This window comes from Fusarium oxysporum, chromosome 12 (genome assembly GCF_000149955.1).
Source record: "Fusarium oxysporum f. sp. lycopersici 4287 chromosome 12, whole genome shotgun sequence".
NCBI classification, from domain to species: Eukaryota; Fungi; Ascomycota; class Sordariomycetes; order Hypocreales; family Nectriaceae; genus Fusarium; species Fusarium oxysporum.
The window spans coordinates 404530-420629 of record NC_030997.1 but is presented as its reverse complement, the minus strand read 5'-3'; the positions used below and the strand labels follow the sequence as shown (position 1 = coordinate 420629).

The 16100-nt window shown below is 47.5% G+C and overlaps 6 protein-coding genes across 6 annotated transcripts; 4 read left to right on the top strand and 2 right to left on the bottom strand.

Annotated features, from left to right (window-relative positions):
- Nucleotides 1-306: 306 nt before the first annotated feature.
- Nucleotides 307-3776, top strand: FOXG_21106 (uncharacterized protein; the record flags this gene model as incomplete). The annotated part of the gene is made up of 3 exons (XM_018401447.1): nt 307-579; nt 628-1785; nt 2382-3776. 3 exons carry the CDS (start codon nt 307-309, stop codon nt 3774-3776), a joined length of 2826 nt encoding a protein of 941 aa, XP_018252387.1.
- A 303-nt stretch (nt 3777-4079) lies between these two features.
- FOXG_13218 (uncharacterized protein) lies at nt 4080-5529 on the top strand. Its single transcript, XM_018393173.1, has one exon. It carries the CDS (start codon nt 4091-4093, stop codon nt 5162-5164), a length of 1074 nt encoding a protein of 357 aa, XP_018252386.1. The 5' UTR covers nt 4080-4090; the 3' UTR covers nt 5165-5529.
- Nucleotides 5530-6688: 1159 nt separating this feature from the next.
- Nucleotides 6689-7940, top strand: FOXG_13217 (uncharacterized protein; the record flags this gene model as incomplete). Its single annotated transcript, XM_018393172.1, has 1 exon — nt 6689-7940. One exon carries the CDS (start codon nt 6689-6691, stop codon nt 7874-7876), a length of 1188 nt encoding a protein of 395 aa, XP_018252385.1. The 3' UTR covers nt 7877-7940.
- A 710-nt stretch (nt 7941-8650) lies between these two features.
- On the bottom strand, nt 8651-9109 carry FOXG_21105 (uncharacterized protein; the record flags this gene model as incomplete). Its single annotated transcript, XM_018401446.1, has 1 exon — nt 8651-9109. The coding sequence occupies one exon, from the start codon at nt 9107-9109 to the stop codon at nt 8651-8653; it is 459 nt and encodes a 152-aa protein (XP_018252384.1).
- Nucleotides 9110-10846: 1737 nt separating this feature from the next.
- Nucleotides 10847-11925, top strand: FOXG_13216 (uncharacterized protein). Its single transcript, XM_018393171.1, has 3 exons — nt 10847-11532; nt 11580-11679; nt 11728-11925. The coding sequence occupies exons 1-3, from the start codon at nt 10917-10919 to the stop codon at nt 11789-11791; spliced, it is 780 nt and encodes a 259-aa protein (XP_018252383.1). The 5' UTR covers nt 10847-10916; the 3' UTR covers nt 11792-11925.
- A 1409-nt stretch (nt 11926-13334) lies between these two features.
- On the bottom strand, nt 13335-15415 carry FOXG_13215 (MFS transporter, SP family, general alpha glucoside:H+ symporter). The gene is made up of 2 exons (XM_018393170.1): nt 14933-15415; nt 13335-14873 (listed from the first exon to the last, which is right to left on the bottom strand). Exons 1-2 carry the CDS (start codon nt 15166-15168, stop codon nt 13496-13498), a joined length of 1614 nt encoding a protein of 537 aa, XP_018252382.1. The 5' UTR covers nt 15169-15415; the 3' UTR covers nt 13335-13495.
- Between the last annotated feature and the right edge of the window lie 685 nt (nt 15416-16100).

Below are 16100 nucleotides of genomic sequence, written 5' to 3'. Positions count from 1 at the left end.
TTGAACTGCTCACATGGAACAACAAAACTTCCAGCAGTGAATCAAGTTGCCAGAAATACTGGTCTAAAGGTCCACTAGATTTACACCAAACTTACCTAAATCTTTTTGTCACTGATGATTGTATTTCTTTGCCTCCATGCATGGCCTACAATCGGGTAAAATGTGGCTTGCTGAAACCCACCAGATATTGACAGAAAGCGACCCGAGGTTGAAGAGTATGAGAGTTTATTATCTTGTTTTGTTCGACTTTAATCCAACTGCCATGATCATTTCTAGACTTGGACTTGAACAATCCTAAAGACTACCATGGCCACCAAGCTTGAACAACTTCCTAGAGAGGCTCTTACCTCCCTTGCGAGCGTGAGCGCACAAGTCAGAGATGCCATCTCCGCGTCTCTCCCTATCGGTCCAGAGCAGTACCTGACTATCACAGTTCCAGGAACTCTGATTGATCTGACCGACTCGGATCATGGAGGGCCGTTTTTGTACGATGAATCCAAGCAAATTCTTCCTCCTGCAAGTGTCAGACAAGCTGAAGCCAGCTTGGTTGACGGAATGATGCCGTTGAGTAAATTGGCGGTATGCTTAGCCTCATCACACTCAACTATAGCTACTGACATTTCGTAGGTCTTGAACGAGAGGAAGAGTGTCGCACGTAGTTATGCTCGCGCCATTGATAGTTTAATTCCCGCAAGCCCGACATTCACCCCCAGCCCGGGCATCCCCAGCCACGGAAAGATTGACTACGCAAAGTCGATGGAGTTTTTCAAACAGAAAGTCCCCGGAACTTCAAAGACCATCGTTGAAATTTATCGCGATAAGGAGATGAAGTGGACTGAACAGCAACAAATTTGGGAAAGGGCAAAGATCAAGGCTACTCGTGATGCTCAAGACGCCTTTGAGGAGGGGACCAAGGATTATGTCGAAAAGCGACAGAAATATTTCGATGACTGGTGCAAGGGCGAGGGAAAGTTCTATAAGAATGCTCTTCAAGGTGCATGGATGGATTGGATTATTAATGGAAAGAAACCTGCGGTCGACTTTACCTTTGGTATGGTCCAGATGGATTCCATGGCGCGCATCGAAAGCAGCAAGGAGGCGATGAGGAACTCTGCGATAGACGATCTAAGTCGCGATGGAGAGGTCTACGGTGTTAGTCTCACGCCTAAAACCTGGGCTACATCCTGTAAGGTCAAAGCTGAGGAGTGGCGTAAGCAGAATGACAATGGGCAGCTGAACGGCAGTGATGGGACTGCATGGAGCAGAATCACACTGTACTACTCTGCATCGGATATCCAGACTCATGAAAGTGGAACCGTCGGCTTTGGTCTTTGGACCTTGGGTGGTGCTGACTTGCATGAGGAACTACGCCGAGAGATGGCATCCTGCGATGTTAGCATTTCATTTTCTGCCCTCGTCGTCAACATCGACCGCCCATGGTTACACAGCGAGCTCTTCAGCGACACTGATTTCGAGGTGCAAAGAGGTGTCAAAGTCAGCCCTGGCCCAAGTCGCATTCAGCAGATGATCAAGGACCATGGGGATGAAAACAGTGATGAATGGGTCTTCGCTGCCTATCCGACCTCTTTTATCATTGCTGCTGATACAACGATTGAGTTTAAGGGAGAAGCGAAGGCTATAGAGGAGTTTTGGAAAGCTGGTAGTGAAGTGGTTGGATATGGGCCTTGGTCAGTTTCAAACAGTGCTGCGACCAAGGAGATCAAAGTTAACCCAACTTCAACTGGCTGCCAGATATTCTTTGGAGCACCGCAGATTATTGGCTGGGTTAGCCAAACTGTGCCATCTCCACCATAGTTATAATAGCTACATATATTTATCACGAAGTAACCCCACATAAAAGCAAACATCTTCTTTCATGCACCTCTTACATCAGGAAACACAGCAGTGGCAACAGGCCTAGTGCAAAGCCAAGGCTCAACCTTTTCACGCAACCACCAGCAGCTTTAATCTATTATTTTTCTACAAGTACTTCCTCATGTCCTTTATCCTCTGCTTTGCCGCCCCGCCTTTCCGTATATTTATTTATCACACAGCCCAAGAGCCTATGGTCTAGACCTTACAGCCTTTACTTTATAAAAGTCAGACTTCATCAACATATCTTAGTCGTGCCTCTCTTTTCGTTACGTGAATCAAGCAACTAGAGCTTCTCAAGGAGATACCATGGAATCCCAGTCAACACATCCTCGTTTACCCTTTATCCCGAAGCCTGGAGATCAGCGAGCTTCTCATGAGAAAAACCAACTTGTCGCATCCTCAGTTCAGCAAGCACCTGCCCAACCAGCCATGGCGCCCACTCCAGCAGTTGCCAGTCCTATATCACATAATACCGTTCATCCCTGGCAAATGCTAACAAGTTGCAGAAAATTCACTTTCTAGCTAAATCACTCACTGGGACCAAATCATTCCAGGAAACCTCTGAAAGCTTCACTCGTGGGCTCGCGATGGTGGCAGATAGCACGGCGGACATGTCATCCATTCTTTCAGGCATCATCAAGTGCTCCGAAGCTCGTTCAAAAATCTATGAACAAGCTAAGAGAGAAGAGGCAAGAGTGCGCAGTGGCTGCTGGAATAACTATTTCATGCAGGTTGCCGCTGACGCTCAGTGGTTGACAAAGACGTGGGGTGGTCTGTCCTGGCTCCCCGCTGATGTTCGGGCTGCGCTGCAGCAATCTTATGGTACTCCAGTGCCTTCATCCTACGTCCCGAGGCTTGTGACAATTACACGGGCGGCGCAGGTCAAGGGAATTGACCTTCACTCTCTGTGGGCTGACGGCGGTCTCCTCAGAAAGGCAGTAGGGAATGGCGGCCAACAATGTCTCTATTTTTCACTGGCACAGATAATTGTCGACGAGATCAAGAACGGAGAAACCCCAGTGGCCAACAAGGCGCCTCATCAAAGTCGTCAAAGCTCGACTGTTGTTCATCTTAACAGTGTAAGCCAAAGGTCCAGCGACAATAAAACCGACAGAAGCGGATCTATTGTTACTACACCCATTCATTGCGATCTTAATCACGAAACTCCTATCGCACATGGAAACGATGGTCTTCCAGTGCCCTCGGAAACGGGAACATCTAAAAGTCTTAAAGCACACACCCCCCAGTCCACAAGCGGTGTAAAGGGACCTGCGCCCCCAGTAATCAGAAAGCGGAAGTTTGAGCAGATGATCGGTGCAGAGAACTCAACTTACAACAAGTACAAGATACTCATAATGAGCATCAAGCCCGGAAAGATTACACAGCTACGAAGCGAGGCAATCCAGAAACTTGAACAAGCAGAGTCTGAGAAAGCGGCGGCGGACTACGCACTAGGAGGCCTAGAAGCACGAAAAGAACAGCTTCGGCAAATCCGCTCTCATAGCAGGGAATTGATCGACAGTACGAACAGTGGACTGAGAGAATCGGCTAATCATGATGTTCTGGCTGGGATTGTGGCGAATACAGGAGAGATATACTTGAACGGGGTCAACAAACTACTTGATTCTTTCCTCCAGGCGTCTTCTGACTCTAAAAATGGACTCAAGGCTGAACAGCTTCGAGTACGACAAGCTGAAGCGATCAAGAAGGTTGGCGAAGCAAAGAAGCGCATACAGGCGCTGGACGACATAGATCGGGCACGAGCGATTCACGAGAATTACATTGAGATGAACGAATTTCGACAAAGCATGCGTGCTGTCTGGATGAAGACAGGGGAGTGCGCCAGGGATTTGGAGAAAGCGTGCATCGCTGCGTTCAGTCATGCGGAGGAACAAGATTAGGATTCTATCCTTGCATCTCAGGAGGATTAATGCAGCGGAGTTGGACGAATTGTCATGGAGGGCTAAATGGGAAGGCGAGCGATTTTGAGGTTTTTACATTATATTCCGAAGGCCTGGTCTCTGTGTTAGTTATTATAAAATAACTTGAGGGTTGCAGATGGCAACGCTGGATCAGACCATCCCGTTCAAATATGGCACCGGGGAATGAGTCACCCCGCACCGAGCTTTGGCGATCTTCAAATCGAGCTTATAGCACTATAAAAATTAAAGACTCCGTTTTCTCATACGACTCTCACCATCTCTAAGAAAACAAAATGTCATCAGATCCGCGACCATCAACACCGCCCCATCATCCAAACTTTGGTGTGCGCATGTCCAGTGAGAGCATCAACCGTTTGGTGCGCCACGTACTTCCCGACACTACCCACATAGAATTGGAGGCTCTTCCGTCTTTGAAGTCCTTCAACAACCGGATCTACTATCTTCAATGTCATAGAGAATCCCAGAACGGCAACGAGTTAGCGCATATTGATAAGCTTGTTGTCAAGATCAATGGTCGAGGATTTGGGTCGGAGAAAATACAAAATGAGGTTTCTTGTCTACGCCTGCTGGAGCACTTTTGCCCTGAGATTCCAGCGCCTCGTGCGATAGCTTGGTCTCAGGATGGATTGACTATCGATACCAAAGACGCGCAGCGGGGTGAGGTGAAGCTCAATGTTACGGATGATAGTCCGGGTGGTTGGATATTGATGACGAGAGTTCCCGGAAAGCCCATCGACTTATCTGCACTCAGCAATGACGACAAGTTTCATCTGGCGACACAGTTGGCAGATCATGTTACCAATTGGCGGCGGGACGTCCCTCTTCAAAGCTTTACTGGGAACATTTGCTTTCATGAAATGGACTGCCAGCCTGACGTCACAATCCCAAGCTCGAATAGCGCCATTGAAATGCAGTTTCTCATCAGAGGCATGCTTGGAGAAGAGCTCCATTGCCAAGATGGTATTGCTTCCCTTGCAGAGTACTACAAGCTCAGGATAGAGAACAAGATGAAGACTTTGCAGACGAACGAGACGTTTGCACCAAACAGAGATCTCATGCAGCCTCTTCAAGACTTCATACTACAGGTCCTTCCCAAAGTCAGTAGCTTAAATACCAAAGACGACTTATTCGTGTTCACTCACTACGATGTATCCCCAAGAAACGTCCTCGTGTCTGGCCAACCTCCTCAGATCACTGGCATCGTGGACTTCGAGTTCTCTGGCTTCTTTCCACCGCTCGACGAATTCCTGAATGACTGCATCGCCAACGACGGCGATTGGCCCAAAGTTATGTACGACGTCTATTTGAAGCGACTGGAGAGCAATGGTATACCAACACCTTGGTAGGAATCAAGGAAGATCATTGGGAGCAGATGGCATTGCTGGAAGAATTGGGTTGAAAAAGATTGCTCCTTGGTGGTTGCCTGGGTGAATTTAAAAGGTGAAACAGATGGAACAAGAAGCTGAAAGAAGGTCATGTCAACGGGGTAAGAAAATATTGAAGAAGTTGGGGGAGTGAGAATAGACTAATGCTAGACCATCTGTCAGGAAGTCTATGGTCCAGATCGACCTGGCCATGCTCATATTAGCGCTATCTCTCTTACGTAAAGCGAGTCACCTAGATAAATTGGTCTCTCTTCAGCTATCTCATCTTAGCCGAATCAAGGCCTATTAAATCTCATTTTCAAGCTCACTTCAGCACAATTAGCTGGTCATCTCACCTTCACTATTTGACCACTACAGTACGGGCTAACTATCAGTTTTACAGTCTCGTATTTCTCTCAATCTCATCTACTCTTTTTATGTTGCCACTATAACAAAGACAGACGAAACAGGCCACGGAGGCAAGGGAGGGCTAGAACCATCCATGCAAGCATCTTGTTCGTTTTGGTTCCGACAGTGGTAGGTTCCGCGATTGTGTTCGCGGGAGAGGTCACGTTATCGGTATCAATGTTTTGCAGCTCGTTGATCAGTACAGGCATATAGTTAGAGACGACACTGTCAACGCAATCGGAGGCCCAGATGACTTGGTTGGCGGTAGAGGAGCTGGTAGTGCTGCCTCCAGTATTGGCACCCAGCAAAGGCAGACAAAGGGCACCACGAGGGCGAACAGGAGCAGGGAGCCCTTCATAGCGGAAGGGAGACGAATATCGAGGAAGCGCGTTTTGTAGAGTTGAAAGCCTTGTTGTTGTGATTTGTATTCAGGCGCGCAAGTGGGGCGCCCGCTGAAATACGTTCGGTTCGCATAAGAACGAAACCGCAAATCACGACACTTACCTCTTTTCTTTATATAAAGCTTAGGTAACTTTAGGCAAACTTAGTATAGATTTAGTCAAAGTTTAGTAGACTTTAGATTAGTGAATGTCAAGATTTAGACTCAAGTTCTGTGTTTTCTTGCTTTATCATGTTAGGACTCTCTTGCATAGAAAGAGGAAGACAAATTAATAATTTCATTCGCTAGTAAGCTCTGCTTATGGGTGGAGGCAATGTTGATACCATCAGGAAGGACTAAACGGTTAATCAAGATACACATGCTAAGACATGTTGGCGCGACCTCTGGAAATCCTGCTTGAAATCAATATATGACGTCTTCTGAGCGTTATGCATTTCGGTAAGAATTGCACCGAGCTACTCCGTTGATCTTCAGAGCAGTTGCGGGGTGGAGGCCTTTGAGAGTAAGCAGCAAGATGATCCTCCGCAGGTGTATGCATGATTGAGGCGTGAGATAATCCTCCTATCAGACGTGGATGTTCCAGAATACTGATTTGCCACGGAATTCTGATTACAAGTAGAATAAGAACGTTTTGCCCATCAGCTCAACAAGGTCAACTTGTGACATTAAGGCTTTGAGTCGCTCATACTCAAAACATCATGCGTTCTTTGTATCTCTTCCACCTCCTGACTCTTCTCTCCATCGGCTTCGCGAACGCTTGTAAGAATGACGAAGACTGCAGTCTGAACGGAATATGTTCGAGATGGAAAAAGGCCTGCCGTTGTGATCCAGGCTGGATAGGCGGCGATTGCGGCCGTCTTGATCTTGCTCCGGCAACACGATACACTGGCTACAACCATACATACGAGCCTCCAAGTCCTGGCGATTTCGGTATATGGCCTAATGCCTCTTGGGGAGGTCGAATTATCCAAGATCGTGACAACAAGCGACTATTCCATCTATTCACAGTGCAGTTCAGTCATGGATGCGGTCTGAAGGGCTGGCGTCCTCATTCTTACATCATCCGTGCTGAATCTCATAGCGGGCCTCAAGGACCATACAAGTATGCTCAGGACGTATCGAAGAACTTCGCGCATAATCCAGATATCGTCTGGAGCCAGGCTGATAAGAAGTACCTGTTATACAGCATTGGCGTGGAATATGATAAGAGGTTTACAAAGTGCGAAAGCATCAGCTACACCAGGTGGCCCAACAATATTTCTGTTTCGGCTGCTGACGATATTCGTGGCCCATGGTCGCCATTCAAGATGATCCTTGACAGTGACCGTCCAGCAGGTATTCACGCTACCAACCCCTCCGCATTCCCTCTCTGGACGCGCAACAACCCAACAGGCGAAATAGTGCTTGGTATCAAAGACTATTCAATCTTCACTGCGAAGTCTTGGAACAGTGACTATAAGCTCAAATATCAAGCAACATGGAACGTCACAGAGCAAGAAAACCCAGAATGGACCGAGGACCCTTTCATATGGCGCGACAAGCGAGGGAACTGGCACTCCATAAACCATTGGATGATAGACTACGTTGAGAATGATAAACAGCAATGGCCCCGTGTTGGATCCCATCTCTTCTCGCGAAAGCTCACAGGACCGTGGCATTTCAAGCTCCAGGAGGCTTTTAGCTCAAATGTCACTTTTACAGATGGATCGTGGCAGGTGTTCAAGAGAAGGGAGAGACCGAAGCTGTTCTTTAGTGATGATGGAGAGATGACGCCGCTGTATTTAACTAATGGGGTGCAGGAGATGAATCAGACTGGTGCGGCTTTTACGCTTATTCAGCCAATTGGTACGAAGTGGGAAAAGTTTGAGAAGGACCTGGGATTCTGAGAAATAGCTAATTGCCTGTATTAAACTACGGCCTTAACTGCTTCTCTTATCTTGTATGCGTAACTGGATACTCTTATTTTCTTTTTAGTTCTTTTCCGATTTTTCTTCTCGTTGGTTCATGGTCGGATACTATGCCACGTACGTCTTCAAGGTTCTGTCTCTCCTCCCATTTCGTGTGCTGCGCCTTGGGCAATACTCAGCCATATGCTCTGTTCACCTCTACAAACGTCTTTCTTGATGCTAAATGAATCGTTCAAGTAGAATCTGTTGCGCTCTCCCAGTGCGTGGCTCAAATAGATCAGGTTAGACTGACTCGAGAAGCTTGTCAATGGCTTCCCTCTGCAGATATAAGCGAGCTTCAGAAGTCCTTATATCTTAAATATCTAGAATGTGATTCCGATATGCTTTTAAATGGGCTTTTTAGCTTCGATAATGGCTGCTACTGGAGTAGATAGTTGTTTAAGCTAATATGTCTGCTCTTCGACTGTGATGCTGCACTCGCAAGCGAGGTACTTGGTCTATTTCTTTACTGTCTTTAATAGTATATTGGATTCTTATAAATCTTTGGTGGGCTGATTGTTGTCTCATATGTACGGGGTCAGTTGCCAAGACCCCCGCACTACCAGCTTCCTCAATCTGGGCCTGCGCTCCTCTTCTTCGCTGATTGCTTCGTTTTTGCGAAAGATATCTGACATCTTTTGGCGGGTGACTGCTGTGGCGTCTTCGTGGTTGTAGATTGAGTCCAGCATCTGTCGATAGATCCCCATTCCGTAGTCACGGTAGGAGAATAGTCGACAGTCTTCTTGGTCTCTTTGACGACTCCGCTATCGGTTTGGAATTAAGGATTGCTCTTTCAATCCGGTGGATGACCTTCCTTGTCCAGTCAACCTCTTCGGAGAACCATTGACCGCAAGTCGTATCGTGATGGATCATCTGGCGTTCGTGCGGCAAATCGAACATATAAAGATTGGATTCAGGGTAATGGGGCTTTGTCCAGATAAAGAGCGTATTTCGCCAGTCCTTCGTTATGATCGACATTAATTCTGGTGTGATGCTTGCGTTGACATAATCCCGTGGGACCTGCAGGTTGACATGTTGGTCTGTGAGACTGTTGAGCCAGTGTGAATTATCTCGTTCCCAATCTGCCTCCAACGTTACCTGGCCATGGACCTCATCCTTTTGAACGCGATACGGATAAGTTTGCATTCCGTGGTTAAGCAGTGGAAGTGACATCTCGCTGGCCAGTATTGAAGCTCGTTGGCAAGGACTGCATATCGGGTTGTCTTCCCACAACCATTGGAGAGTTGTATGCGTTACCCCTCCATTCCATGCGTTCGCCAAGCTCGATTAACGTACGGAGATAACAGATTAATTCGTGTTCACGAATGACATCGACAGGACGTCCCCTCGACTCGTTCCACTTAATGATCGGGTCCTGTGCCGCCACCAGACAAAACAAAGAACCTGGCCGCAATGTGGCAACGTACTGTGATTGCCGTTTGGTCTGTGAGGCCATCATCTCTCATTACTGCTTCTAGGCCAGAACGTTCTGACCTAATATTAGGATATCACTTATCTAAAGACCCACTAAGTCTATACTAAATGTACCTAACTTATCCTAAATTTACCTAAATCGTCTCATCACATGGAATAGATGTCTTTACCTCCCCTAATCACCTGACGACTCTTCAAAACCAGGATCTCATAAAGCTTTGCAAACATGAGACGCAAGATGGGATCAGAGGGAATGCATCGGTGTAGGGCGACTGGTAGGCTGTGCCCCTCTGGTTTCTTGTTTCTTGAGCTCTACTGGCAATGGTATGTGGCGGATCCTTCAGACAGGAAGTCAATGTCGCCCGGCTACAATGAAGCTATTCCTTGAACACAGCATTTCTCCACTGTCATAGTATGGTCCTCTAAGAGACTTAGGCTCACAAACTTGTTTCAGATTAAAGTGCATGCAGATCAGTCAGCCCTAAGGCATGCCATGTTGCCTTGCCTTCAGTTTCGGGGGTATAGATCTCGTGTTCTTGCACGGCCCCCAATCCCCCGCGACCTTCCCCAGCCTCTGAGTGGTCTAGCTCTAAATGCCGCAAACCCATGTCCCTTGCTGTTTACATCATTGGTACGATCCTAAGGCGGATCACTTCTGGACTTGTGTAAGCGTGTGTAATTCATGAATCCTATAACTAGATTGTATTGTTTGCGACTTTTGTCGCTGACTTGAAACAGCCATAGTGAGAATTGAATGATAAGTCACCTTAAAAGCGTTCTGTATCATTATGTATTGAGACATAGTTACTGCTCTCTCATTATGTTCTTGGTGAATACTTCAACAGCTATTTCACTTCTATCTTACGCTGAACATCTTAAAAGATACATAAGCTACATTGAAACGGTATGCAATGCCTTTTACTGTACAGTGGGATGGGCATGCTTTCGTCCTGAACTGGTTCGATTATCGCCCCATCTGATGGCATCACCACTTTCATGTGCCCGCTTACTACCATTACATGCATAACAGTCATGCCATGCCTTGCATAGGATCGCAAAGGATTTTAGTAGCCATGCAAAATATGCCGGAATTCCGTTCTAGCACAGCATTCCTATTTGAGTAGTTCGTAAAGTGCCCTGCGCTAGTTCGTCCAATAAGCTTAATCCCAATGCGAGAGCCTAGAGTCCGAAACTTTAAAAATCCTTCCAGGCTGACATATGCAATTATGCATATCGGCAGTTGTGCAAGTATTGCTGATCTCCTGAGACGATGAGATCACTTCCGTTTAGAGTCGAGATGGATTGTGTTGGTCTGGTCACTGATGTAATTGATGATAGCTTCAATGGGATGATTGTGAAAATTGCTGGAGTCGGGCAAATCCTTCGAATGAACAGGTTTTCAAACAGAGTTGTCAAGATATGACTTGACTTGGAATATTCTAGTACTTCTTCAATTATAAAACCTCACTGATTCCTCACTGCCTTGCTATCATCACCAAAGCATCTCACCACTTCAACTTACAAACTGCACTCAGCATTGCCCAACATGCATCCCAGCTTCTTCCTCTTGGCCCTCACTAGCCTCGGCAGTGCCTCTCCTACTGGCCTTCTTACCACTTCCCAAGACCTGCAGTCCAGGGAAATTCATGCTGATGAGCTTCACGCTCGTGCCCTAGCCAATCACCCCAAAGACCTCATCATAGACTCGGGGGATCTCAATGACTACATCAAGAAACACCCTAACTCAGATAGCGTTGTCTATCTGAAGGACAAACAGTCCTTCGTACCATTGTCTAGCGTCTCAGTCGTCGAAGACAAAGAAACTAAAGATGACAAGTCCAAGCGTCAATATACAGGCCCTTGCTATGTCTATGACCAGTGGCAGGCTCGTGATTCCCAATCCTACTGGGGTCCATGGGAGACAGCTTCCGGGTGTCTCTACACTGGATTGAGTGAGGGCTCAGGCACCCGAACTATTAGCTGGTCCAAATCAGTTTCAGTTGAGGTCTCAGGGGGTTTAGATTGGAACCCTATCAAGGATGTGCTGGGCGTCTCTCTCGGCCTTGCTGTTACAAACACTTGGACTGATGGTGGCAAGATTGACTGTAACATCCCTGCTGGATCAGTCGGTCAGATCTGGGCCCAGAAATATCTGGGAGAAGGTATGTATACCCTCTTGTTTCTTTTCAGAAATGACTAACTGGAATAGCACATATGTGGAAGAGAATGTGCCAGTCGTGCGGAGCGTCTGGTCAGAAGTGTCTTGGTGACTGGGAAGAGGCTGGATTTGTCAAAGCTCCAACTGATGGGTATGTTAAATTTTGTTGTCTATGAGGCACGAAGCTAACGAGTTGTAGTTCTAATCCTGGCAAGAACTTGAACACAGGCTGCAGCACTGGCAACGAGAATGTCAAGTGTTAGAATTGATATCTAAATGACGTACTTGATGGGAGTTTTGATCTGGAAATTGGAGCTAGGAGAATGAACCAGGACGGATCCTAGGGTGTACTTATGGTGCGGCTCAGTTTTCACTCGCTAGTTGCTTTTGTTTATTTAATCGACGCTCTTTTATTTTAGTAAATTTCCAAAATCTCAAAAGATCTCAACCTGGGGGCTTGCTGTTGTTGTTGAAGCAACCCAGCACCTACGACTCGATTAGTATGTCTCAGATCAGAACGTTTCAACTTTTTCAGCTTCTGTTTAGCCAAAACCGATACGTAACATGCCAAGAAAGAGGGGTTATAACTTAGCTGGTAATGTCTACTTGTACTCAAAAATCACCCCACCATCTTTGCCTTGTCTTCTCCATCTCCAGCTCTGTAGGATATGCATCCAAGAACTTCGCAAGTAACTCTTGCCGGCCCTGCCAAATACGATTTCCATACCATGCCGAGGTATACTCCCAGTAACACGGATGCCAGCCAGCAAACTCCCAATCAATGATACCAACGACTTGGTCGCCCCGCACCAAGATGTTAAAAGGGTTAAGGTCTCCATGCGTGAACACCGGCTGTGGCCACAGGCGTCTTGTTTTATAACCATTTCCTTTATCTCCTTCCAAAACTGTCCCTTGAAGCGATCTGGATGGTTGTCAGGCTCGAGGTCTTCCCGTAACCATCGATGGAAATCCTGGATCGTCTTGAAGGGCCCAAATCGAGGCCTTGAGGGCGGTATCCGGGAGTCACGTAATGAACCGCCCAAACAGCTCTGGACCCCCACCCCATCCGGTGGCACAAGAGCCCGTAGTACCTGAAATATGCGCCGAAGTTGGGCGAAGATGTCTGACAGATCAGCAGCAGAGAGTTTTCCAGGCCTCTGTGAGAGAAGTTCCTCGAATGCGCTGCATAACTATATATGCTCGGTCCTTATGTACGAACGAACAGTTAACAGCCAGTACAGGAATAGAAGTATTAACAGCGACAAATTGCATGGTAGCTGCTTCGGTGAGATGGACGAATGGGCCCTTTTTGACGATGAGAGATTTGGAGATGGATATGCAGGGTCCATCGTGATTGTAGAAGCGAGCGTACGTTTTGAGGACTATAAGTGTCATTAAGCGACGGGGGAATGTATTCTTGATAGCCAAGGAGGGTGTTCCTTCATGTTGAGTGGCCGTTTAATCGGCAGGAGGGACATAGCCTGTTGTTGACATAGTGGAGTCGAGTGAAGCGGAATCGTTGGCATTGGTCGCTAACGTGAGGAGGTTTGAGAGACCGCCTAACGCCCAACACCTGTAGCAATGGGCGTAGTGGTTACAACGACGTACATTATCGGACTTGAGACTCGTTGTGGAGATGTCAATTCGATGAATGACGAATGGTCTGTTGACGGAGGTTAGGATCGCGGCACCTTTGCTGACTAAGACAAATGCCCTGCGATATCCAAGCGTCTGCCACGTCGCGACAAACTCAGTGGAATTTGCGATTTTATAGGCACAGTTAACACAAAATGGAGAGGAGAAATATGTAGCGAGAGAAAGTTTTATAATCAAGGAACACGTTTGCAGGAGACAATGTGCCGTTTCAATGGATATCAGGTATTGCGCTAAATTGCTATAGAATACAAATAGTGACTCATTTCAATGTCTTCAGGCGCGTTTTCTAAATACAATAAGTCTTTAACTTTTTATTCCTCCTGAACCTTCTCTGTTGATCCAGATGTAGGGAACTGATCAACCTTGGTGCTAGCAAACTTGCGCGCAGGAACCTTGTGCTCGAAGAGAAGATCGAGCTCACCATATGTTCGACCCTTGGGCTCAGGAAGGCGGAAGAAGGCCCAGATGAAGATCAACAGACACCATCCAGCCCAGAACAGACCAGTCTTGGCGCCCCAGTTCCAAGAGTTGCGACCGAGCATGCGGGGCATGAGGGTGTTGGTGACGAGACCGGCGATGTTGCTGAAGTTACGGGCCAACACAATAGTCTTGGCCTTGAGACGAGTGGATGAGATCTCGGCGACGATGGTATAAGCAATGGGGCCGATGGTCATGTCGTAGACAAAGGTGTACACGACGAGCAAGCTACCGATGGCCCAACCGGTTTGCTCAGTCTTCTTGGCGAAGCCGAGGGCTCCGACGGCGATGAGGATGAAGAAGAGAGATGCCATGCCGCAGATGTAGATATGGCGACGACCGAAGCGAGACATGAGGAACCAGGATAGAACGACACCGACGGCACCGACACAGTATTGAATGACGTTGAAGTCAAGAGCTCGCTCGGAGGAAAGACCAGCTTCGAGGTAGAACTGAACGGCGTAGCCCATGAGAGAGCTACCGCAGAGAGCCTGGGCAGTGTAGCTGATGGAAGCGACTTCAGTTCGTCGAAGATCGCTGCGCATGAAGCAGTGCCAGTAGTTTGTTCCAGCAGAGTTCTCAATCTCCATCTGGTTGGTAGCCTTCAGAAGCTCAACCTGAGCATCAGCATCAAAAGGAACATCGCACTGAGTGACGAGCGAAAGGATAGATCGCTTAGCATCCTCGTATCGCTCCTTTCGCACAAGCCACCAAGGAGACTCAGGAGCGAAGAGGGTACCAAGCATGATGAACGGAGGCCAAGCCCACTGCAGAGCAAAAGGGATTCTGTAGGACCAATCACCGCCCATGGTGCTGAACCCGCGAAGAACGCCTGCGCCGATGAGTTGACCGATGACCCAGCAAAGGTTGACATAGGCAGTTAGGTACGGTCTTAGGACAACGGGCGCAACATCAGAAGCATATGCGAGAGTGAGAGTCTGGAAAATACCCCAGGGCAGACCGAGAAGAATGTTTCCAGCCAAGAGGACCTGAAGGTTTGGCGCAAAGAAGGGAAAGAAGATGAGTCCAATCATAAGAACCTGACTCGCCAACATGGTCTTCTTGTAACCAAAAGCATCAGATACCCAACCGTTGATGTAAAGGCCAATGATCTGACCGCACATGCCACCAACTTGGATATAAGTCTGCCAATCGGCCGAAACAATAGGATTTCCGTTCGAGTCGACTTCGTTACCGAATTTCTGCTTGAATCTGGGGAGGTTGTCAGTTTCATGGTCGACAATGTCGATATCAGGCTAACTGCAACTTACGCATCATAACCGTAAAAGCTACCCAACAAACTCAAATCATAACCTTCCATGATGATAGCCGTTGAGAAAAGGAGGGAGAAGGAAATGGCTTTGGGATACAGGCGAAGTGCCTCGCGGAGAGTGAGGGTGTGTTCGCGATCATTGGCCTCGCGCGCAGCAGGGCGCTCAACTTCGTCAAAGGCCATCTTGTCGGGATCGATGTGCTCAACCTGAGCGAGATCCTTTGGTGAAGACATGCTGTCGTCCAAGATAAGAGATAATATGTCGAAAGATCCCTTGTATGGAGAGAAAGAAGAAGTGAGTGAAGCTGATGCTGGGAAAAAACAAGAAAGAAGCTGGGGAATCTGGGGATTCTTATGCTAAATCTCCACAAACAACCCGTCTCTCCAGGTTCTGGAGGGTTGGTTCACCCCGGACCCCCCAGAACAGTCTAGCCAAGATTATGTCGGCCCGACATATCTTTTCAACGCGAGACTGAGCTCATCTTCGCCAAGAGCTGAGCCTCGTGATAGCTTCAATCTCTCGAGATTCGCTATGTCGGACCGACATGATCTTCGATTTCTCGTCAGACCATGAATTTTAAAAGGAATTTTGTATGGGGAAACGGAGTCATGAGATCGTGGAGTTTTGTGTCCTGTCGGTCCGATAAGAGAACTCACCCCGGATTTTCTACTCCAGACCGGGGCCCAAGCTTGAAAGGAGGGAAGATGATCTTTACTTGTATTAGTTAGAGTGGTCGGACAAGACCGAGAATTCTGCATCCCCCTGATTTGAGAGAAGACATCAATGACTTGTGAGGGGAACTTGTTTCGCCATTGATGAGAGAGCTGAGCTTGGCGGAGTTTTAACTTTATTTTTATGGCGTATTATGCTTATGTTTATTGAGCGAAAGAGGGTGTCGGGGCGAGGAGATTTCATCATCGATATTGGTCAACGTGACTTGGTTCATGGTGAGGCGCCTTGATTGGTCAATGGGGTGCATGGCGAGGTCGTGTCAGGAAGCGAGCGATCGAAGCTACGGAACCAATTGATCCACCCTTTCACCCGATCGCGTGGTATGGTCAAAGGTAATATTCGCTTAAGACTAACGTTAAAGTAACAGAAACGGAGACAGAGTTGTACAGCGGCATTCTGTTTGGTAATTGGCGCTGGTGGGCACTGGTAGAAA

Bases quoted from the DNA above. Each gene is read 5' to 3' on its own strand.
- FOXG_13218 (XM_018393173.1), top strand. From the start codon at position 4,091: ATGTCATCAGATCCGCGACCATCAACACCGCCCCATCATCCAAACTTT.
- FOXG_13216 (XM_018393171.1), top strand. From the start codon at position 10,917: ATGCATCCCAGCTTCTTCCTCTTGGCCCTCACTAGCCTCGGCAGTGCC. The intron at 11,533-11,579 runs GTATGTATACCC...TAACTGGAATAG, and splicing joins CCAGAAATATCTGGGAGAAG to CACATATGTGGAAGAGAATG. The intron at 11,680-11,727 runs GTATGTTAAATT...AACGAGTTGTAG, and splicing joins GTCAAAGCTCCAACTGATGG to TTCTAATCCTGGCAAGAACT.
- FOXG_13215 (XM_018393170.1), bottom strand. From the start codon at position 15,168: ATGTCTTCACCAAAGGATCTCGCTCAGGTTGAGCACATCGATCCCGAC. The intron at 14,874-14,932 runs GTAAGTTGCAGT...CAACCTCCCCAG, and splicing joins AGCTTTTACGGTTATGATGC to ATTCAAGCAGAAATTCGGTA.